General features: G+C 42.2%; 1 protein-coding gene across 2 annotated transcripts in view; it reads left to right on the top strand.

The window, feature by feature from the left end:
- LOC122865220 (hippocampus abundant transcript 1 protein-like) overlaps positions 1-25,223 on the top strand; it is a 45,675-nt gene that overhangs the window by 8,911 nt on the left and 11,541 nt on the right. Inside the window, exons 2-7 of one of the 2 annotated variants that reach the window (XM_044173339.1) lie at positions 8,039-8,137; positions 14,220-14,337; positions 15,861-15,923; positions 16,199-16,326; positions 17,251-17,365; positions 24,911-25,129. In XM_044173339.1, the coding sequence (XP_044029274.1) occupies positions 15,897-15,923; positions 16,199-16,326; positions 17,251-17,365; positions 24,911-25,129 (489 nt within the window). In that variant the 5' untranslated portion in view covers positions 8,039-8,137; positions 14,220-14,337; positions 15,861-15,896. The remainder of the gene's footprint in view (positions 1-8,038; positions 8,138-14,219; positions 14,338-15,860; positions 15,924-16,198; positions 16,327-17,250; positions 17,366-24,910; positions 25,130-25,223) is intronic. The other variant, XM_044173338.1, reaches the window with a different exon arrangement.

Below are 25,223 nucleotides of genomic sequence, written 5' to 3'. Positions count from 1 at the left end.
CTCAATATTATTACACACACAAATCCCCAGATAAGTCATTAATGTCTCTCACTCACTCTAACCCTAATTTTTGGTACTTTGTGATAAAACTTACGGGACTCCAACCCTCAAACACAATGAATTTTTTTTATACACAATGCGTCACTCTTACCGGGGACTCGAACCCCAAAATACAGTTACTCAATTTACCGAGGACTTTAACCCCAAACACAGTTAATCCACAGTGGGGGACTCTAACCCCTGCACCAATAAATCAACCTGCAATGCCAATTCTTTTGTGATACCCCCGAGGGCTTTCACCTCAAATAAAACAACGGTGGGGGCCCTTAAAACTCTCACACCGAGCATTCGGGGGACCTCAACTCCCCGGGCCTCTAACCCAGCTCACTGGGACTCTAACCCAGTGTTCCGTGCCCTCGTCAGGTCACGGTGTGGCAAACCAATCCAAGGTCAGGGTATCACATTACATCCATTTTCCTGGTCTCTTATTTACCTTTAAATTTGCACAAACCTACTCACAGTTCTTACCACAGGCTCTCAATTTAGTTTTAAATAGTTTGATTAACCACCAATGTCTTTTACAAGTATTTATTTCCCCACAAACAAACAATACAAACAAACAATACAGATATATCTGGAGACACAACATGCTCACCGTCTTGAATCTACGGCTCCCCAGTTGTGTCTGAAGTTTAAGGCACAAAGCAGGTGATTATATGTGAAAGCCACAACCGATCACACAACATTCAGTATTTTCCCACAGCTTATTCTCTCAGTGCACCTCTGTTAGTCTCTGACCTTGGTTTGTACCTTCTCCCACTTTCTCTTATCTAACTGTTAGTTAGTTGCAGTCTATGGTGCGGCTACAGCTGCTGGCCTGAGAAGTTGCATGAGTTAGACTACACAGGGGAAAACATCTTACATACAGGCTGTACACAGCACAAGCTATCAGTCATAATATCCCAGCCCAGGGTGAAGTTTTTGGACAAATTGTAGTGTTAAACTCATGTTTAGGGATGGGTCTTATCTATTCTTTATCGGTTCTTTTTCATTACTAAATAATTGCTTGTTTAAAAATATATTATTTTAAGAGAATAAATTAGAATTAGGATTAGAATTTAATATTTTAATATTTTTGTGGAAGACATCTTACCTTGTTCCTATGCCGAAGATGCCGCGTCCCAGTGGCTCTAAGGACTACAGACCGGTGGCACTGACCTCCCACATAAGGAAGACCCTGGAGAAACTGGTGCTTGAACAGCTGCAGCCCATGGTCAGACCCCTCCTGGACTCCCTTCCCACCTACCAGCCCGGCTGGGAGTTGAGGACGCCATCATCTTCCTGTTGATGTACACCCACCTGGACAAGCCGGCAAGCACGGTGAGGATCATGTTTTTTGACTTCTCTAGTGCTTTCAACACCATCTGGCCAGCACTGCTGGGTGAGAAGCTGGCAGCGATGCAGGTGGATGCCCCCCTCGTGTCCTGGATTGTTGACTACCTGACTGGATCACACAGAGTCCTGCCACCTTCAGAAGTTTTCTGATGACTCTGCTGTGGTGAGATGTATCAGCGATGATGATGAGACTGAGTACAGGGCTGTGGTGGGTAATTTTGTCTCATGGTGTGAGCAGAACCATCATGCTCAATGAGACAAAGTGTAAGGAGCTGGTTGTAGACCTACAATGGGCCAAGGCACCAGTGACCCTGGTTTCTATCCAGGGGGTCAGTGTGGACATTGTAGAGGAGTACAAGTACCTGGGTGTACACATGGACAATAAACTGGACTGGGCTAAGAACACTCAAGCTCTTGACAGGAAGGGCCAGAGCCGCCTCTATTTTCTAAGGAGCCTGAGGTCCTTCAACATGCTGGACAATGCTGAGGATGTTTTATGAGTCTGAGGTGGCTAGTGCTATCCTGTATGCTGTTGCATGCTGGGGTAGCAGGTTGAGGGTAGCGGACGCTAACAGACTCAACAATCTGATCCATAAGGCCAGTGACATTGTGGGGGTGGAGCTGGACTCTCTGTTGGTGGTGTCAGAGAGGAGGATGCTGGCCAAACTACATGCCATCTTGGACAGTGTCTCCCACCCACTCCATGACGTGCTGGTCAAACAAAGGAGTACCTTCAGCGGAAGACTCATCCCCCCCAAAAAGCACCACAGAGCGCCACAGGAAGTCATTCCTGCTTGTGGCCATCAAACTCTTTAACTCCTCCCTCTAAGTGTTAGTCTATATGACCGTAAGTCACTAAAATGGACATTGGACCATTAACATCACTGCAATACTTGAAATAATTGTGCAATATTCTCTTTTTAATACTAATGTGTAATATACTATATTCAGTTTAAAATTCCCTATTTATTGATATTTATTCATACTTCTATTACTGCTGTGCAATATTCACTGTCTCATAATAATCTTAATAAGCTACACTTAACTTGACAGTACTCATTATTGCACTATTACTTATTACTTATATTATTACATTGTATTATTATACCATACATACTTATCAACCTCTAAATCCACTTTGGTACTTACACTTATTTTAGCTTGTATACTATACTATACTTATATGCACTTTGTACTTAATTTATCTTACCTGTATTATAGTGTATTATATTTTCATTTGCTTAGTACTTCTATTCCTGTGTGCATTGACGTGATAGTGAGCAGCTGTAACAAGAGTTTCCCCTCGGGGATCAATAAAGTATTTCTGATTCTGATTCTAAATATAACTAAATGTTTCTAGAGCAGCAACAGCAATGTTTACAACAGCAAAGTCACTATATAAACGCAATAATATTTCACTGAAAACAAATCTAAAATGTCAATAAAATAAATCGTATTCCTGACATCAAAGTACTGAGTGAAGTTTAGAAAGAATGAAGAACTCAGACATCAGTAGTCAGTATCAGTGCTTCCTCCTGTCCTCTGTTCTCCTCCCTCTGCTGCTGCTGTGATTCACTGCAGGTAAGTTACCACCGGTAGAGAGAGGAGGGGCTGGTTTGTCTCAGCTAGCAGTAAGTTTACAAGAATTTGCCAAATTTTAAGATGCATGGCAAACCAAGCTAAGCAGTTATTCTACATACAGACAACTTTTGTTTTAGCTTGTTTGTAACAATTCGCTATTAGCCGAGCTAGCACGCTTTGCATGTGTAAACATAGCGCGAGTGGATCAGACTACGGACAGAGCAGATTAAAATATTGCATTCTGCATGTTTACATATTTATGCTTGTTGAACAGGTGTATTGATAAAATATTGTCTTTTTACTCGCTAGGGTTTTATTGCACTTACTTACAGGAACACGCGTTGTCGTCAACTCGAGTAACCGCTGCCTGTCTGATCTGACGGCATTCCGTGTGTGTGTTTGTGTGTGTGTGTGTGCTTAGCCGACACAGAGTAGGTGAGAGGCTGCAGCCTGATAATAAATTACACCAAGTTTTTTGACAGTGAGGTTTCTTTAGTTTATTTATATGGTTTCAACACGTATTTGTTGTTCACAATGTAGCATTGTCAGGGAAAAAATAGGGTGCGTCCCCTGGACGCGTTGATAGTGAGTTAACTGTGTCCTTCCGGATTTTAATGCGTTAGAGATGCAGGACGCACCTAGCAACATCACTGTAGTGGCAGTGGCAGCTAGCAGTGGCATTTCCAACAGCCTCAGCTGCCACTGACTTGCAACTACACTGCAATCAAAAAAATTTTTTATTGGAAGTAAAATTAATTTGTGATTTAAAATTGATTAATGAAAAAGCAAAAGTTTTGCTTTTGAAACCGAAAACTTTGCATTTGAAACGAAAAGCTTTGCTTGCTGTTGGCTGACTCTCGTGGGTGGGACCTATGCTGAAAGATGTAAGACACGTCCCTATTGGCCAGCCTCAAATAGAGTGAGAGCTTGGCAACATTCACTGTTAGCAGACAACAGACTGAGTTTCATGAAGAAGATGGAGCGGGAGCAGAGAGAAGACAGAAAATCAGTGCACAGGTATGTTTATACATAACTTCCGTCTTAGTGATAGCAAGAATGTTATGTTTTAACTGGTGCACATCAATTGCTTTTGTTTAACGATCTGTGATATTGTAATGGTCTTTAAAAACAAAACTACATATTTTGTCAGCCTGTGGCTGCTACCTTAGCTCAATAAGCTAGTCACTACCGTTACGTGCCCAGGCTGCCTAGTACCCTGTACACGTTGTGTATGTAGCTACTAGTTAACAGGACTATTTAGGTTCAACGATCTAACGTTAGTTAATTCTATATTTGTGACGTGCTGTATTATTTTATTAGCCTCTAGCCAGGTTAACATTAGTTATTTCCTTTTCTTAGGTGTCTTGCTAGCTGATCTGTTTGGGTTCCATCCACCTGTTTTTATGCGCATTTTCGATTTTTAATAATAGCGGCAGACCTGTGACCTGTCACATCTGTGTGGAGCGAGGAGGAGACTGTAACCTTAATCACATTAACACATGAAACAAACAGAAATGTTACATTTCCATGATGTTTTCTACTTTGTTCACATTAAGGTAGTGGATGGAAACAAAGCGTTCATTCGCATTTTCTTGTGCCGATTTTTGGCCCACCAACCTAAATTACTTTTATACAGTAAGTATAGGAATGTGTAGTGACACTCAGAAGAGTGAAAGAGTATCATATCTGGGACAACACTCTTCCTCTAACTTTGTCCAGGACAGTCAACCAGCTTTGGACCAACTGCTACTTGATGACCAACTTTCAGGAACCACTTGATTTGAAAGGCCACATACCTGTTGCATAGAGTATGAATGTGTTATTGTTAAATGTTGTAGCCACTAATGAATGATCCTTTAGACAGTGGTGGAATGTAACTAAGTACATTTACTCAGGTACTTAAGTACAGTTTTGACATACTTGTACTTTACTCAAGTATTTCCATTTAATGCTGCTTTATACTTCTACCCCACTACATTTCAGAGGCATATATTGTACTTTTTATTCCACTGAATTTATTTGACACTTATAGTTACTTTTCTCATCAAAAAACATGATATGCTGATATGATATGATACAGTACTGTGCTACTAATCTACCCAGTATACAAAGTATCTAAACCTGGCTCCACATTGATGAACTACAACATTAAAATATTCTTACATATATTTGTTAGTGATTAAAAACAGAATAATATAATATTCTATAATAAAATAACATTTTTAAAAGGTGCCATTCTGCATATTGAGTTTTACTTTTGATACTTCAAGTAAATTTTTCTGATAATGCTTCTGTACTTTTAATAACTACATTTTGAATTCAGGACTTTTACTTGAGTATTGTTAGACTATGGTATTTCTACTTTTACTTAAGCAAAGGTTTTGAGTACTTGACAGTGGAAAATTTGGCACCATCCACAGGAAGTTTGGGGAATACTGGGGCATCTGGGTGTTTGACATGGCCAGTGGTGAACCTCGCGGCACAGGTCAAAACCTAGAGTCAACCAGTAAAAGCTCAGATAAGCCACGCAGCGCCGAGGATATTAGCAGCTGCGGTCTGAGGCTTTTTAGTTTTTTCCCCAAGGGACAACACAGATGGGTCATGGAGGGATTTTACTTCCAATAAAACATTTTGATTGCAGTGTCAATAGTTTTCTCAAATCTATTTTTTGATTGCATAATAAAGACACAAACGTACCCTCATATAGTGTGGCATATAGGGTATTTGTGTATTTGCCCACTCACTTGTAGCTGTGTTATATATACAGTATATGCACTATTTTGTATTTTTATAGATACACCCCATTCAAATATAATGCATTTCTGATTTGAGTAAAAGGCACGAGAGCAACTGTTGGTAAATGGGCTTGTGCTGTGTTCTTCAGTTGGTAGATACAGTAATATCAGTAAAGCCACTGAAGACCAGCCAAACATGAAGCAAAGTGCTACACTATGGTGATTTGCCACCGTCACTGATCAATATCCACTCACATCAGCTGGGTTGACAGCAGAATATACAAGTGAATAAAAAAAAAAAAAGGCAGTCAGCCCAGCGGATATACGCCAGGTTCAGCTGGTACGAACGCGCGACCCTGGTGAACATAGTCAACGTGCTCTCTTATGCACTGGTGGAGGTAACAAATGTCAGTCCTGAAGGGTATAGAGCTAATCAGAGCGTTTCCATTACATTTTCAATTGCATTCCTGTCTGAATGAAGAGGTGACAAAGGGACATTTTCAGCTAGAGCTGCGTTGAACTAGTCAGCCATGATTGTCTTGAGCGGAAGTAAATCCAATCAGATGGAGTCAGCTTTCTCTTGTTGGTTCATGCTATAGACTGCAGCTTCCACTTGTGTTGCATTAAGATTTTCAGGTGACACACTCCAGAACGCAACAACGTGTGAAATCGATCATGCGTAGCTAGAAGCGTCTGCGTACTTGCGTGGACCGTGTTTGTGCCCTAAATCCAGCTTTAGTTTTGTAGAAACTGTACACCGATGTCTCAAGAGCATCACATATGTTGACACGTGTCAGCTCATCAGGATACACCACTGTCCTATTTCCCAGCATTGACATGTGTCAACTCTCCAGAAAAACTAATTTTATCACATTCACTCACTGGAGCAGCAAATTCCAGCTATTGTACCTTGACTACTTATTTTCTGTGTGACACATTCAGTGTGTGCTACAGGCGTCAATTAATGCAACTTCCCCGCCATACGGCCAATGTATGTTGCACGTAATATTGGCATGGTAAGGTGCCCCATTTGACTTCATAATACAAGCACTGAGTATAACTATAATGAATCTATAAAAACAGTATGTACAGCTATGTAATACACAGGTAAGTGAATAATTGTATAATATGTATATACAGTAATAATATGAGGTAAACATTTCTGAGATCACTAGTTTCCTTCTGCATGTAGGACTGGACTGTATTTATTTTATTTAGGGAAAGTTGTACGGCTGTTTTTCAAAAAATACCACATTTTTGCCTCGCTAATTGTGAGGGCCAACGTCAAGTCTGTCCAACTTTTGCCAAATTTTGATGTAACTTGATGTGGATATTCCTGCCCCCAGAGGAAGCATCCCAATGATTTGAATGATTCTATGACCTTTCAGTGTGTTTGAGGAAGGATCATAAACAGAGTCAGCACGATGACTTCAGTGTTTTATTAATGAAATAGCTTACTGGTAGGTACAGGACCAGGTAAACATACAGACAACAGATGAACATAAAAGCACAAAGCAACTAGGACACTCTGACAGAGGAACAAATGATCTGAGCCGGTATATATAGTGAGTGACTGATGAGAGAATGAGATGCAGGTGAGGAGGTGTGTGGGGAAGGTCAGGCAACTGCAGAGCAGATGAGGGAAGTGGGAACAGGTGTGAAGATGGATGGAGCAGTCAGGTGATGGGGAATGGAGGGCATCTGGTGGATGGATGGAAAATGGCAAGAAGAGGGTCAGAGAGACAGACTGTGATAGGTTGGTTGAGAAACGATGACAAACTCATGCTGCTAGGTAAAACAGCTGGGAGGATATGAGCCAAAACTTGTAGTTAAAGAGATAATTTAGTGATTTAGTATTGCACTAATGCTGGACCCGTAAGAGACAAAACCTGTGCAGCAGAGGCCAAGATATCCTGACATTTAGTCCGTAGAAGGGGCCAACCTCCAAAAATACTGGATCCTATATTCCAATATTGCAATTTGATACCATCTTTCTTAGACTCGCTGATGGGAACAACCACGTCTTTTAAATTTTATATTACAAACTACTATATTACAAACTGAGGTTGTGGCTCAGTTTGTAACATAAGCCTTTTGTTATCCTAAGCCCAAGCCGAGGTAACCCTGACGACGTCATAGTGATGTCATCAGGGTTATTTTTGCAGACTTCTTGGTCTACATCCAGAGCCACAGAAGGCATAGATTTTCTAACCAAGATGATAAACTGATCTTGATATGTAAAATTGGTGGAGTGCCCCTTTAATTATAGAATCACATTAAAATGTAATTGTGATTGTAAAATGTGTGTGTGTGATTGTGTCTTTCAGCTCCAACAGGGTATCGGCAGGCCCAGTGTGTATCATGCAGTGGTGGTGATCTTCCTGGAGTTCTTCGCCTGGGGATTACTCACCACGCCCATGCTCACTGTGAGTAACACTGTGGTGGTGGGAAGATGGTGGTCACATGTTTGCATCAACATCTGAGCAGCTGATTGGGTTCATACAGAGGGATCAGCTCCCATGTGGAGAAGGCCACGCACTAGATGACTAGATTCATGAAAAAATCTAGATTTCGTCACGTCATGTCAGCAGTGTTATTACAGTTTTTCTCCATTGGTTTGGCTCATTTTTTGAAACAGAAATTACATTCTCAAAACTCTAAGATAATTTGGCAAAACAGTCTTACAGTTCAGCACAACACTATAGCTCACTTGGAAAAGCTCATATCTTTACCAAAACTGTTCACTCATGGTTCAAAACTAAATTCCTTTTCCATATAAAGAGTCAGTGCCACAGAAATGGCAAAGATCCTTCTCAATTGCTTTGGCTCATTTCTCAAAACAGACCGGACATTCTCAACAGTCTTGGTGCTTTTGTCAAAATAATGTGGATGGTTCGGCACAACACCATGGTTTACCTGCAAAAGCTCATACCTCTCCTAAAACATTTTACTCATGTGTCAAAACTAAATTTCCTTCACATTTAAACAGTCAGTGCCCCCAAAAGGCTTCGTCAGTGTAAGCACTGCAAGTCAAAATGTTTAGATGTTTTGTCACTATGGCACAATGGTTACTGTACTGTTTTTTTTATCTAGCTAACAGAATACAATGGTGTAAATAAAACTGAAAAAAAGAAATATGATTTTAGGGTAAGAGTAGCCTCCAAGGTTTGACATCACACATTGCACCCATACTGCCAAGGAAATTGTAACCATTTTTATTCACACAAGAAAAAAGTAAAAAGAAAATGTATACAGCATAATATACTGTAATATAAACACACAAACAAAAGACAATGAAAATTATATGCAGCCTACAGTGCTGTAAAGAAAGGTTCTTTACTGGTCGCTGTCCTCACCCTCCCTCTCCTGGCCACCGTCCTCACCCTCCTGGCCATCCACACGCTGCTGTCCGTCTGGCCACAGATTCTCGTCCACATCACAGTGTATATTCTCCCTTGCGATGCAACGTGGGAAGAAACGACGTGCATGTCTCAACCATCCCCTATAGTTATCACCTGTAATATCGTTACACGCTGCATCCATTGCATGGAGCAGGGACCTCTGATCTTGAGCCCTACGCTCATACACTCTCTACCTCCAAGCGGAGAAAAACTCCTCAATAGGATTGAGGAAAGGAGAGTAAGGTGGTAGGAAAACCATGACCATCCTTGGATGAGTCGTGAACCAGGCCCTGATGAGCGGGCCACGGTGGAAATTCACATTGTCCCATACAATAACATATTGTGGTAATTGAGGCCCTATGAGACCTCTCTCATTTTCAGGGACCAAATCAAAATGAAGGCGTTCCAAGAAGATGAGGAGCTTCTGTGTATTGTATGGGCCAAGACTGGGGATGTGAGTGGCCACACCATTCTCAGATATGGCAGCACACATGGTTATATTGCCCCCTCGCTGGCCTGGAACATCCACCGTGGCCTGGTGGCCAATAATATTACGGCCACGTCTTCGGCCCTTGCCAGGTTGAAGCCAGCTTCATCCACAAACACGAGGATGTGAGGGGTCTCGTTTCCTTCCAATGTCATTATTCTCTACAATGGTGTAAAAAAAGAAAACATCAAATCAGTCATACAGAAGCGTCATACACTACAGTTACAGACAATTACACAGGAATGTTCTATGTTTTCCACAAGTTCAATATACTACTGGCCACTACTCCAGTGGTTCCAAACCTGGGGTACTTTTACCCCTATGCAGCGCTACTACAGGGGGTATTTGACTGAAAGGGGAGAGGGAAAATCATCAATGAATAGACTTACTGAAATGTTACAGTAAAACCCACAGTATTAGATAGATTTACATGGGAGGCACCTTTTTCTTATTGTATGTTATATTCTTCAAAATAAGGATTATAATGATAATTGCATCATACAGTAAGCTGCCGTTTTTAGGCAAAATGTTGAAGTCAGATAAGTCAAGTACTATCATACCTGGATTACCTAGATACACAAATCAGGTAAAGTGGGTACTGGAGCCGAAAAAGTTTGGGAACCACTGCTTAATTGTAAAAAGGTTATAATGATGGACAACCAGTAACCGACTTACTTGTACATACTGGTACCGCAACTCTTTCACTCTATCAGAGTTCCTCTCAAATGGTACCCTGTAAATTTGCTTCATTGTCATCTCATGCTTTTTCAATATCCGGTCTATTGTGGAGATGCTTATAGAGTTGACATTTTGGAATATGGCATTGTCTTGTAGGATTGCAGCTCAGATCTCTCTCAATGTGATGGCATTATTTGCCATCACCATGGTACAGATCTCTTGTTCTTGTTGTTCACTAAGAAGTTTTCTTCTTCCACCTATGCAAGGTTGTCCTAGACATAGAATTCAAAGGACACTTCATTCGTAATATATACCTTATGTATTCCTTATAGAATGAGTTACCTATGCAATTCTATTGTTGTTTTACTTACAGTAACTTTACCACAATTCTAATGCATCACTGCACAGTGACTGGAATACTACTGTAAACTGTATCATCAATATGGAATAGTTTATTTTCTCCAATGTTTTTCTAGTCATTTTTAGTATCATAATAGGAATAGGTAAATGTGTAAATAAATATATTTCTTGGTCTATGCACAGTCTCTCACTGTCCTATACAACATATAATTCCATCATTGACAACATACCTGTTTTCCCTGCGAAAGGTTTGGATGATGGAGGAGACTGTAGAGCGAGGCACATTAGGCTGCACTCGACGACCTGCCTCCGCCATTGTGAGGCCATGGTTGATGACATGGTCTATAACTGTGGCCCGAATTTCATCCGGGACAGCATGGTGTCTTCGTCCCCCTCTGCCTCTTCCCCCTATTCCACCACCACGCACCCTTACTCCTCCTCCTCTTCTCCTTCCTCTTCCTCTTCCTCGAGCAGGTAGCTGCCCTTGTTCATTTACTTGGCCAGGTGCCTCCATGTTCAGAAACTGTACTGCAGCATTCACAGTCACTGACAGCACCTGTCAGGTAAACATACTGTTTGATTGGTCATCTGAGATGTGTGAAACTCCTCCTTCATTAGTCAAGTTCTAGTTTCACCTCACTGTCAATTGCTGTAATAATTTATCAAATGTTCCAAGGATTCATATATGGTATTCATGGTATTATGTTCTTGAGTAATTTTGACAATTGAACAAACTATTGTGCATGTGATGACTTATACAATGAAATGACGCTGACACGTTTTGGAGCAAACAATTATTAGACTGAGAATCGACAATCAGTTTAGATCAACAAGATCTATTCACTTGGAAATTGTGCTAAATGTAGGCTACCTGTACTTAATCATTCGCAAAGATGTACTGAGACATTGAGACATGTACTTAGACATTTGCAATTTGCAAAATGAATGAGAAATTTAATTCTGTTGTGAACAATTGCCAAGTGGTTTAGAGGTTTGTCCATGTAGTTTTGAGAATGTAATTTCTGTTTCAAGAAATGAGCCAAACCAATGAAGGAAAACTGTAATACTCAACACCTCACTGTGACGGCATCAAAGTCCTATTCTCCAGATCAGTTTCGAAAGTATTCTGTCTGCATTTTGCTTAAATAATGTGTGAATATGAACATCAGTACTTTCTGAGTTCTGACTGTGTCTGTGGCAGAAAGGACGTAAATCTGTCAAGTACTGAAAGTTGACACTGAATGTTTAGTCAGATATTAGTTTTGTTTATCCCTGAATCCTGATTTAACCATTGTTTGGTTTCTTAGACAAAGTTCTTCTGCAAGTGTTCAAGTGTTTGGAAAATTATATGTACAGTCACTTTAATATAGTAATTGATTCTGATCCCAGTCTATAGTGTTCATTGCAACAGCAGTTCTTTGCCTTTTTCCAGAGAAAGAAAACAAAACAAAACAGTGAAAATCTGTGACGTTGTGACGTTGCCTGTACTCGGCACCCTGTTGTACAATGCAATGTCACGTTCACTCTGGTCTGGGCCACGCCCCTATATCAAGACATATAAAAACAGAAATCAACTCTCTGTAATGTGGAGAGTTCTTTTTTATTTTTCCTGACTGCTACAGACAGTGGGAATCTGTTTTTATTGGACTTTAATAGTTAGCATAACCCACAGAAGACAATCCACAAATGTGTACCATTATCCACAAATATCTCACTATCCACAAACAATTTTTTTTTAAATTATTTGTGTTGTGTAAAGTCATATCCACAAAAATACAGTGATTTGCAAATACACATGACTTACTCTGTAAAAACGTATTTTAATTTGACATAAAAATGTTATAGGTTTTACAAATGTGAATAGTTTCACCACAACAAATACATGTAAAATCATATTTACGCATTTTTGGATCCGTGTGTACTCGTGAAATGGGTTTTGTACATTTGTTGATCGCTTCTTGTCAGACATTTGTGACTTTCCTCCTATTTGTTAGTGGATTTTTGTCCAATTTATATAGCAGCAGATCTGTAGAAAAAAATCACAAATGTGAGGTGTAGTTAGTAACTACGCCAGCAGGTGGTGATACACACCCGCACACAGGACAGACCTGAATACGCCACATCCATTTGCACATCGGTGTCATTCTTTGAGCAGCTTGGCGTCGACTTTCCGACTTTATTGTGATACACTATTAAGTACACTATTTGAATAAACTTAAAGTGAATTTTAATCAAGTAGTATTTATTTGCACTTAAAAATTCAATATGCAGTAGGCTAGTATTTGAGTTGCAAATTAATGTATTCATTACAAGTGTATTATGTTAATACCAAAGAGTGAACAAAAAGTGCAATAGTTTTATTGCCTGTGTCTTGTTAGCTCCCCTCACCTGAGTATTTAGTCTGTGTGGTTTCACTCCCTCCTTGTCAGTTTGTCTTTGTTTGTGTGCCTACGTTCCAGCCATTTTCCCTTTGTTTTGGATTGTTTTCTTGATTTATTCTTGGATTTTCTGCCTACTCCATAACGGATTTGTTATGATGAGTTTGGACTGACTTTCCTGGTTTTGATCTTTACCTGCCTGACCATCCATGTAATCCTTAATTCCTCATTAAATAACTGAATTTCACCAAGCTCTGCCTCTGTCTGCAATTGGGTCCAATCCCACGTTTTCCCTGTTGTGCTGTTTTGGCACTTAACGTGTTAGTATGAAACGACCAGCAATGGACCCAGCAGAACCAATTTCAGATGAGCTATTAAACCTGGTTCTTACCCTCATGCACCTCCAAAGACTATTGGAGGAAGGCCCCTTGTACTGAGTACAGACAGGCAGCTCTGAATATGGCACACAGGGAGGTGTCCGTTAAGCACTGGCTGAGGAGTTCGTTGCCTGAGTGGGCAAAAGACTTTAATACCCCTGATATTCAGCCTGTTTCTCAGCCAGCAAGCCTTCAACCTGCAGCCCTCAGTCTACCAGCCTCCAGCATGCTAGCTCTCAGCCTGCACCTCGGCCTGCATCCCAGCATGCAAGCCTTCAGCCTTCATCCCTGCCTGCTAACCTCCAGCTGGCTAGCCTCTGGTCTGCCAGCAACGAGCCTGCACTCCTCCAGTTGGTTAGGCTTGGGTTTGTGAGCTTGCAGCCTGCAGGTCCTGAGCCGGCTACAGCCCCAAACCCGTACCTGGTCACACACCTGGCTCGGGAGGTCTTCGTAGTATCAGCCAGTTTTCCAGTCTTCATGGCAGACAACAAAACCTCTGCCTTGCCACTATGTCTGTCAGGTACAGGCGTACTCCAGCCAGCTCCTTGTCCTCACTGCTGCCCAGTTGCAATGTTGGATTTTGCTTTGAGCTGCTTGTTACCTGGACCTGTACCTGTCTGCCTGCCTGTGAGCTGCATATCATTGAAATCATCCTGTCTGCCTCGGCTGTCCTTTCCCTGTTCCCTGCTTGCTATGCTTACATATACTTTTACAAAGCTTTCCTTAACAACTGAAAGGAAAGTGTAACATATATAAAAAATAAATGTATACTGTACAACTTAAGTAGTAATTAATGATCATTTTTGATTATGCTTTGTTCATGCAAGACTGTCAACTACAAACACAGAATGCGGTGTTGATGGTGGCTTGGAGTCCTGTGATTGGTCAGGAGAAACAAGTCCAAAGTGCTGCTGAGAAGACGGGGAGAAAGAAAAAGATGAAAGGGTCAGTGATTTCGCAGAGAAAATTCAGAAGTCACATCATCCCTTAATCATGTAGCAGAAACACACCAGAGACATTATTTACTTATTTAACGTTTAAATTACTGTAACTAGGATAATTTTGCATTGATCAGGCCAACTGTCCTACTTCTGATTACATCACTATGGAACCAGAACATTTGACTTGATGGTAATTCCTGTTGTGTGAATTGTCCTATACTATGTCCAAGCATTACACAGTGCTGCAACCTTGCCAAAACAGAGTAGCTAACGCTTCATTCTGACTAGCGACCCTCCCCAGGCCCACAGATACCAGTTGTAACATTGGCCATGCAAGTTGACAGTTGTCAGTATCTATTGCTGCTATTCATGCCACGCAGACAAAGTCTCTCTGTACCTGAGATAAATGGACTAATGTGAGCTAGCTTGTACACAACTACCACAGCTAACACTAACTTGGCATACTGTAGGTAACGCCTGTAAGCAAGCACAGCACTCATCTGGAGATGACAATGATGAACCCAATCCTGAATCACGACCGTTGGGTTAAATAAAGATGCTCCACTTTGGCTTTCGCAAGTCCCTTGAAGCCAGGCTGCTGTCCTTCTCCTTGTCTCCTGTTGTAAGGATGCAGATGCTAGGTAGACTTGTTTTAGCCTTCTTCCAGTATAGACTGTAGTTCCATCAGCTCACGTGAAGGAACATCGCCACCTGCTGGTGTAGCTAGTAACTGCACTTCACATTTGTGGATTTTTTTTTTTTTTTCTTCAGATCTGTTGCTGTACGAATTTCACAAGAATCTACAAAGTCACAAATGTCTTGTGGCCCATAAACCGAAAGGAAACGATCCACAAATGTGCAAAACCCATTATACATGTACAAATGGATCCACAAATGCATAAATATGACTTTACATAAAACATAAAATTTCTATGGAAAATTAAAATATGTATACACAACATACACAACACAAATAAAAAAAATACGTATTTGAGGATAGTGAGATATTTGTGGATCATGGTACAAATTTGTTTTCTTCTGTGGGTTACAACTATTAAAGTCCAATAAAAACTTCCATAGAAATCCAGGTATTACATACCATCTCTGGCAGTGATCCAGAATACATTGAACTGTAGTTACATAGGTACCTTTTTTAGTATGGAGTTTTAATTTGAAATGAACTCAAGACATCAAGAGTCGGGTCGCAGTTACGTGCGAGGACATTTGCTGTTACACTGTAGAGAGCTACTGATTAAAACTGAGACCGATAACTGAAATATGTCCAGTGTAGACGGGGACTAACACAGTTGCTGGAGCATGGGGTAACCACAGGGGGTGGTGGCAGGTTCACGCTGGATTTAAATGTATTTTTGAATAATTGAAGGGGATGTGCTCAAGCTAAAACATCGTGTTAAGTTGCTCTTCAAACACCGATATAGTTTGGATCTTGCTCCACAAACAATTTTTTTGCTGAAACTGAAATCTGTGTAGGTTTTATAAATGTTGGTGTTGTGCCTCTCTTTGTAGGTTTTACATGAAACATTTCCCCAGCACACATTCCTGATGAACGGACTCATTCAGGGCGTGAAGGTAAGAACTTTAACACTTCAGTTTTGAGACTCATACTACAGATATTGATACATTTTAAAAGAGACATTAACATTAGTCCCTAGCATGGGTCAGGCTTTTCAAAGGCTGAGAGGTACTAACTATGACTAGTAAACTTATCTTACTTATGTTTAAAAGATTAATCAATGTGGAATCTTGTTTAATATAAGACAAAACAACAAAAATATATTTCACTGTTTCGCTTCCATTAGCAAGGGTTGTTTATGATGTCACTGACTCTGACTCTTCTTGTCAAGGGTCTGCTGTCATTCATGTCTGCTCCTCTGATTGGTGCATTGTCGGATGTGTGGGGCAGACGGTCCTTCCTGTTGGTCACCGTTTTCTTCACCTGCGCCCCGATCCCTCTGATGAGGCTCAGCCCCTGGTAGGACTCACTGTTGTTAATGTCATACCAGTACAGTTGAGTGGCGAGTCACCTGGGTTATGTTGTGGCCATAAACTGTGACATCAGAGTGATTCCAGTTTCAATGAAGCGGACCTTTTTCAACATGCACACTATATGGCCAAAATATTACATTGAATATTACAGCCATATATGATACTTGATCAGCCTCCACTCTTGGGAAGGCTCTCCTTCACATGTCAGAACCTGGCTGTAAAGATTTGCTCCCATACAGCCACAAGAGCATTAATGAGGTTGAAAACTTGATGTTAGATGAGAAGGCCTGGCTCACCGTTGGTGTTTCAGTTCATCCCAAAGGTGTTAGATGGGGTTGAGGTTAGGGCTTTGTGCAGGCCAGTCAAGTTCTTCCACATGGGAAAACCATGTATTTTTTGGAAATTCGAAAAAAGGTCAAAGTACCTCAAAAAAGTTTTTACATGGCTGAGGTGGAAAAGTTGGTGTATTGAATAAAAAAAAGTGCAATGGAAGCAGACGTAACAAATATCATGATGTACATGAAGCATGGGACTTAAACATCACTCAATCTTCTGCTCCACTAAAGAGACGAAAAATGGAGGCAGACTAAAACATCAGATCTGTGTGGCGCGATGAGACTGTAATCTTCCTCTGATTAATACATGAAATAAACATAGATGCCATATTTCCATCATATTTTCCACATTGTTTGACTTTGTACAGTGATTATTATGAGCTAATTGATCAAGCTTTAGATTAACTACTAGCTGGGTCCTCCAATATGCATCAGAAAAGTCAATCCTCATTTGGAGCTTTAAGTCATTCACAGGACAGTTACAGAAGTACAAATTCTTTTTTACATTCAAAATACTAAAAAACACTGTCTGCCTGAAACTGTTAAGTTTTTCCTCACACCTGCTCGTCCCGCAGGTGGTATTTTGCCATGATCTCCATGTCTGGAGCTTTCTCTGTCACCTTCTCGGTCATCTTCGCCTATGTTGCTGATGTCACGGAGGAAAGAAAGAGGAGTACAGCCTACGGTCTGGTAAGGACTCCTGTTTGTGTCACAACCAGTGAATACAGGCAACAAGGATGGGGCCCAAATGCAGATAAAACAAGCAGACTGATAAAGTTCAGGGACTTATTGACTAGATAAAGGTACAAAAGCTTACAGAAACATGAGGCAGGCAAGGGTCAAAACCTTTGGCAGTCCAAACAGGCAAACAATTCCAAAGAGGCAGGCAGAAAATCCAAATTCCAAAAAGATCTGGCAAGGCTCAAAAACAGGCAGGTAATGAGTTTTAGGTAACAGAGGTCAGGTTTAGATGAGGCTTGTAGTGTAGTTATTTCCTGTTTTATTTTGAAATGCTCTTTTCCCCTCATGTGTCTGGTAGTTTTACTGCCTGTCTTCGTTTGCTCCGCCCCGATCAGTTTCACCTTTGTCTCGTTATCTCCCTTCACCTGAGTGTATTTAAGTCTGTGTGCTTCCTTTGTTCTTGGTCAGTTTGTCATTGTCTACTTGTCAAGCGTTCTGGCCTTTGTTTCCCAGTTTGTTGGATTTACTCTGTTTTGGACCTTGCTTTTGAAAATTTTGGATTGTTGCTTAACCCCTTGGACTTTTTTGCTTCTGTTGGACTGCCTTTCTGATTTCAACCACTGACAACACATGTAAGCCCTTTTATTTAATAAATCATTTATCTGCACCTGCTCTGCCTCCTAGTCTGCTTTTGGCTCCTATTCCCGTGTGTTCCCTGTTCCCTGCTTGACAAATTGCAACAGAACATTCTCTTGAGGGCGCAAAGAATCACAAAGGACTCACGTAGATGGTGACATAAATATCACAATTACCTCATACTATCATACAGACTGCAGGATGGCGGTGTTGAATGGCACTGAATCTGCAACCTTAGAACAGAAACTGACAGTTCGGCTTCATCAGAGTACAGCTCAGAACGGGAAAATATCCGAGGAGGCAACAACCTTCATGTTTGTGTTTCCTTCCTAAATTACTTTATACATCATTCAGACAAAGTGTAAAAGGAAATTAAAAAAGTTAAAGAAGAAAATAAGACACCTTTTTCCATGTGCACCTGCGTACGTGTGTGTGTGTGTGTTGGATGAAGGAGCCATTTGGCTCCCAAGGCCCCCTACCACCAGTAGAAAAAACCCATATATGGTCATGGAAGTTGTTGGAAATTGCACAAAAATTTAATAACACTCTATTTGACAGTACAGGTATTCGCTGTGCAGACTTTGATATAGATAACTGGCTCTTAAAACAAGATGCTTATACTCTTCACAAAACAGCTCCAGTGCATTTTAAGAGAAATAGTGTTAGTGAATACTATAGACTGGCAGTTCCAGCTAGATCTAGTGGATGTCAGCTTATCCTTCAGGAAACGATGGGGGTTATTTATTAACATATACATACATATAGACTTGTTTTAAAAATACTCATGGGTTCGGTGCTTGCAAAATAAATTTGGTAGACGTGTCTCAGCAGCGTTTAAAGATGTTTTAGATAAAAGAGTTAATTGCTCCTTTACATTCTGATTTGTTTTTTCAGGACAAGTTAATGATAAATGGTGTTGATCTTAAGATCAAATTTATAAGAGCTAAAAACTAATTTTGTTTAATGCGCAACCCTGTAGATGACTTTCTAGTTAATATTATGTCAGCAAGCCTGTTTGTAAAGAAGGTCACAGTATCTCCTGCTGTTGAACTAGCTCATGCCATGGCTCTAATGCACAGTAATGTGAAATACCCTATCGACAGAGTCAGTCTCAAAAATGTTAGCACAGGCACTCGGGTTTGTAATCAAGAAAATATATTCTTGGGTCAAATACCAAAAATTATTGTCGTTGGATTTGTAGATCAAAGTGTTTACAGGTAGTTTTACATTTAGTAACTGATAGTTTTTATGTTTATGTTGATGGACAGCAATACCCAAAAAGCCTTTTTAACCTAATTTTGCTAGGAGTAACGCCATTAGAAAATACCATCAATCATATTCAACAACTGGAAAGTATCTTAAAAACAATGCTGTATCCATAACCTGTGACGAATTTTGTAGAGAATATAGTTTGTTTTGTTTGTCTGACGAAGGCTCACATCTCATAAAAAAATAGTAATGTCAGATTAGAGGCTCATTTTAGAAATCCTCTTCAGTGAACAATAAATGCTGTTATTTATGCTACATTTGATTCTGTAATTGAGATATTCTCAAGACGTCAAGTTCTCATTGACTTTATAAATTTAAATGACTGTAATATGAATTCAACAGTATTGTCGGAAATTCTTGATAAGTTGGTAAAACAAAGCCTCTTTCTAGGGGTATTTGCCAGCGATCAACTTCCTAAAACAGTTATTAAAAAGAGACCTGCTATGCTAGTGATAAATACAGATCCCTCTTACTTGAGTGGTCGGCATTGGGTCGCTATTTATATTAATAAGCAGGGTATGGGCTCATTCTTTGACAGTTTTGGGAACCCCCCTACATTTTATAGAATCATTTTCTGTATTTCTTAATATAAATTGTTGAACATGCAACATTCTGTAAAACAAGTACAAGATGTGTGTTCTACTGTGTGTGGTCAACATTATTTATTTTTTACTTTACTATATGGATAAAGAGTTATGTTATGATGATCTAATGATAAAATATAGTAATTTGTCCGACAACGATTTTATACAATTTTCATACCTGAAGCACTCGAGACTGCCAAACAAAGGCTGCAAGCCTTGGCCAGATGCCTAAAGAGGTACACGAGAGATAATGAAGCCAGAAGAATAAACCGGCTGTTCGCAACTCAACCTGCGAAAGTGTATGCTCAATGGCAGGGTAATAACAGCAGAGCAGACCCACCAAGGCTGGAAACTGAACAGTACTGGAAAAGTATATGGGAGAGGGAGGCATCACACAACAGCGATGGACAGTGGCTGGTGGCTCTGAGAGAGGACCACAGCAACCTCCCTGAACAGAATCCAATCACCATCACAGCGGCAGACATCCAAGAAAGAGTCTCAGGTATGAAAAACAGGACAGCACCGGGCCCTGACAGGATCCACACCTACTGGCTAAAGAAGCTCACTGCACTCCACGAGCGCCTAGCAGCACAAATGAACCAGCTGCTAAGGGATGGGACGCACCCTGAATGGCTTACCGAAGGGCGTACAATCCTGATCCTGAAGGATCCCTCAGAGGGTACAGTCCAACTATCGGCCAATAACCTGTCTCTCCACAACATGGAAGCTCATGTCAGGCATCATCGCGGATAAGATAAGTGAGCACATGGATCAATACATGAGCAAAGCACAGAAGGGCATCAGCAAAGGAACCAGAGGAGCTAAACACCAACTCCTGGTTGACCGAACAGTCGCCCAAGACTGCAGAACCCGACACACCAAGCCATTTGCACAAGTATCCATCAAATGTGGCATATACCAAGGAGATGCTCTGTCCCCACTGCTGTTCTGCATAGGTCTGAACCCCCTCAGCCAAATAATCAACAAGACTGGCTATGGATACCGAGGATACCTCAGGAATGGGACCACCATCAGTCACCTCCTCTACATGGATGACATCAAGCTATATGCTAAGAGCGAGCGGGACATCGACTCACTGATCCACACCACCAGGATCTACAGCTCTGACAATGAGATGTCATTCGGGCTTGAGAAGTGCAGTTGAATGGTGACGAAGAGAGGGAAGGTAGTCCACACAGAAGGGGTCTCACTCCCAGAAGGAACAATAGCAGACATTGAGGATGGTTACAAGTACCTTGGAATACCACAAGCAAATGGCAACCTCGAAGAGGTAACAAGGAAAACAGCAACTGCCAAATACCTCCAACCAGTAAAGCAAGTCCTAAGAAGTCAAATCAATGGCAAGAACAAGGCCCAGGCAATAAACAGCTACGCCCTGCCAGTGATCAGATACCCTGCGGGAATAATAAGGTGGCCAAAGGAAGAGATACAGACCACAGACATTAAGACACGAAAGCTCCTCACCATGCATGGAGGGTTCCATCCCAAATCCAGCACCCTGAGACTGTACACTAGCCGTAAGGAAGGCGGCTGTGGACTAGTGAGTGTGAGAGCCACTATCCAGGATGAAACATCCAAGAGTACATCAAAGATAAGGCCCCAACAGATGACGTGCTCAGTGAATGTCTCAGGCAATGGGGAACAGAGGAAGAGGTGCTAGAGGAGGGACCATCATGGGAGGACAAACTCCTACATGGGATGTATCACCGGAGCATAACTGAAGTGGCTGATATCAAGAAATCCTACCAATGGCTAGAGCGGGCCGGACTGAAGGACAGCAGAGAGGCACTCATCATGGCTGCACAGGAGCAGGGAAAGCATTCATGGAACGCCATAACCAAGTGGCTGGCATAGTGTAGAGGAACATCTGCACGGAGTATGGACTGGAAATGCCGAGGTCAAAGTGGGAAACACCTCCAAAGGTGGTAGAGAACGACCAAGCCAAGATCCTGTGGGACTTCCAGATTCAGACTGGTAATGGCGAACCAACCAGACATCGTGGTGGTGGACAAACAGCAGAGGAAAGCCGTTGTGGTTGACGTGGCAATACCAAGTGATGGCAACATCAGGAAAAAGGAACATGAGAAACTAGAGAAATACCAAGGGCTCAGAGAAGAGCTGGAGAAGGCTTGGAAGGTGAAGACGACAGTGGTGCCCGTGGTCATCGGAGCACTCGGGGCAGTGACCCCCAAACTGGAGGAGTGGCTACAGCAGATCCCTGGAAGAACACCAGACATCTCGGTCCAGAAAAGTGCAGTACTAGGAACAGCAAAGATACTGCGCAGAACCCTCAAGCTCCCAGGCCTCTGGTAGAGGACCCGAGCTCGAAGGATGAGACCACCCACTGGACAAAGTTTTTTTTGGTTTTTTTTATGTTCATGTATGTATATGTGTGTATGGATGTATATGTATGTATGTATATGTGTGCGCATTCACCAGCCCGCATGCTGCCCGTTGCCGTCTCGTCGTCTTACTTTTTCCAACTTTTAACTTTCCTTTTTCTTCCAAACTTGAGTAACTTGTGTGTAAGTATAGTTTAAACTACGCTCTTTATGAAAATGAGGGCAGAAAGTATTTTGGTACTTTTTTTCGCCGTGGAACTTCTTCTTCAGCTGTTTGGCCACATTGGCACCAGGCACCTCCACACCACAGACGCCAGATCATCCCCGTACATGAGTACGCCACGTTCGCTACGGCCTCCAGTAAGTTACGAGTAAAAAGTATTTTCGTTAATTCTGATCTCCCTCTGCCTCAGACAATTTCGCTGCCGGTGATCACCGCTCCAGACCGCTCTACACATTCGGCTTCACCAGTCCACCGCCTGGTCAGTTCAGCTACCACCTCTACACTCGTCACTCCTGAGCCGGCTAAGCCCGTCTCATCCGGAGCACCGCCAGTTTCGTCCCCGGCCCGGTCGAGTTCCCGAGGCGGCCATCAACTACGCCGAATTTCTCACTACCCACCTACTATCTGATCAATAAAGACTGTGGTCAACTTACCATGCTCTGTCCCGTGTGTTCTGCGTTTGGGTCCTAAAACCCGGTCCTACGACAGAACGATCTGGCCCGCATGGACCCAGCAGGCGCAACCCCGGAAACAGTTCCGCTTCAGCAGACGATTGCCAGCTAGGGAATTCGTCTTGGCCAATATGAGCAACTCATACAGGCTCTCGCCGAGAGTAATCAGGCCATGGTTACTCAGCTCACTCAGTTGGCTCAACAAGTTTCCAAGCTCTCCGCCCAACTTTCCACCACAGCCCCGTCAGCGTCACCCTCGCCTTTGGCGGAACCTCCGGCGACACCCCCAGTTCCATTCTCTGGTGATGTCACGGGATGTGGGAGCTTCCTGTTGCAATGCTCATTGGTTTTTTGCCAGCGCCCTGTCACCTTCGCCTCGGACCAGTCAAAGGTAAATTATATAGTAGGATTACTGAGAGGCAGAGCGCTAGCCTGGGCGGAGGCTACACACGCCTGGCGACCACTCTCATTGATGTCCCTGGCCGAATTTCTGGACGGACTGAGAAAAGTTTTCGACCATCCCGACAACGGAGGCAACGCGGGTAAGCGGCTACTGTGGATCCATCAGGGAAACCGAAGCGTCGCAGACTACACAGCCGAATTCCACACCTTGGCCGCAGCCTCAGGCTGGAATGGGGAGGCGCTCATGAGGGCGTTCCCTCTGCCTCAGACACGTTCGCTGCCGGTGATCACCGCTCCAGACTCCTCTACACATTCGGCTTCACCAGTCCACTGCCTGGTCAGTTCAGCTACCACCTCTATACTCGTCAGTCCTGAGCCGGCTAACCTCGTCTCATCCGGAACACCGCCAGTTTCGTCCCCGGCCCGGTCAAGTTCCCGAGGCGGCCATCAACTACGCCGAACTTCTCACTACCCACCTACTATCTGATCAATAAAGACTGTGGTCAACTTACCGTGCTCTGTCCCGTGTGTTCTATGTTTGGGTCCTAAAACCCAGTCCTACGACAGTACTTGTGTTATCTTTGACTAATATTTAAATTTGTTTGATGATCTGAAACATTTAAGTGCGACAAACTAAGAAAAAAATAAGAAATCAGGAAGGGGGCAAACACTTTTGCACACCATTGTATATCTTTTGTGTTCAAATTCAGAAAAGAAATTAAGAAAAAATTTAAGCTACTCTGTGTTGCTTAAACAACACTCTGTGCTGCTTCCCTGAGGGCAGGGCTTAAGCAACACAAAGTAGCTTAAATTTCTCAGAGTTCTCAGACCATTTTCACAATTGAGAATGACTTCCGGATGGGAGCCGAAACGTCTTGATTCTGAGTGTCCAGATGACTATGACTGAAACCTTTTCTACGATAGCAGCAGCTGACTTTAGCTTGATAACTTATATTTTGCACACTATTCCTACCTTTGGACAAGCTTTGGTTTGGTACCACCAGTCTTGATCTTTTAACTCAACCACCTCCTTAATTCTACAGCTGTCAGCTGTGCGCTCAGTTCAGGTCCATATGTAAAGTTCCAAAAAAGGCCCTTTTTAAGCTACCAGGTCAAAATTTAAATTTGTCGAATACTTCTGTGACCATGTACCTGTCAGACTAATCACATTCCCATCAACCTCAACTGGACTTTGTCTTTAATTAGCAAATGTTCTGTGTCTCGGGGAATTGTTTACCTGGATTACATTAGACAATTTTCATTAGCCTCTGCCATTGTTTTGATGGCTCCGCAAATAAAATGCTGCCTTAACTGGGTTTTCCATCCTTTAAAACTAGTTTTCTCCATCACCCAAGGGGCAACTGTGGCTTAGTGGTAGAGCGGCTCGTCCACCAATCGGAAGGTCGGCAGTTCGATCTTCACCCACATGTTGAAGTGTCCTTGGGCAAGACACTGAACCCCAAATTGCTCCCGAGGCCTGTGTGAGTGTGTGAGAATGATCTACTTTCTTTGAACTGATGGCACCTGTCATCAGTGTGTGAATGGGGTGAATGTCATATGTAGTTGAAGAGCTTTGACTAGTCGGTACAGTCCATTCATTTACCCTCTCTCCTCTTAACCCATAGGTGTCGGCTACTTTCGCAGCCAGCCTGGTGACGAGTCCAGCCATCGGGGCGTACCTGTCAGCCTGGTACGGAGACAACCTGGTTGTTCTGGTGGCCACACTGATCGCTTTGGCCGACATCTGCTTCATCCTGTTGGCCGTGCCCGAGTCTCTGCCGGACAAGATGAGGTTAAACACCTGGGGGGCTCCCATATCCTGGGAGCAGGCCGACCCCTTCGCTGTCAGTTACTAGTAATTTATAGTACAGTATCTGATTGGTTGGTTGAAAAATTTACTCCTAGCAGGTTGATTTGCTTCGTTTTGTAGTCTTTTCT

The sequence above is a fragment of the Siniperca chuatsi genome, linkage group LG18 (genome assembly GCF_020085105.1).
Source record: "Siniperca chuatsi isolate FFG_IHB_CAS linkage group LG18, ASM2008510v1, whole genome shotgun sequence".
In the NCBI taxonomy this organism is placed as follows: domain Eukaryota; kingdom Metazoa; phylum Chordata; class Actinopteri; order Centrarchiformes; family Sinipercidae; genus Siniperca; species Siniperca chuatsi.
Note: the sequence above shows the minus strand (reverse complement) of the source record. Positions and strands in the feature narration are given on the sequence as shown.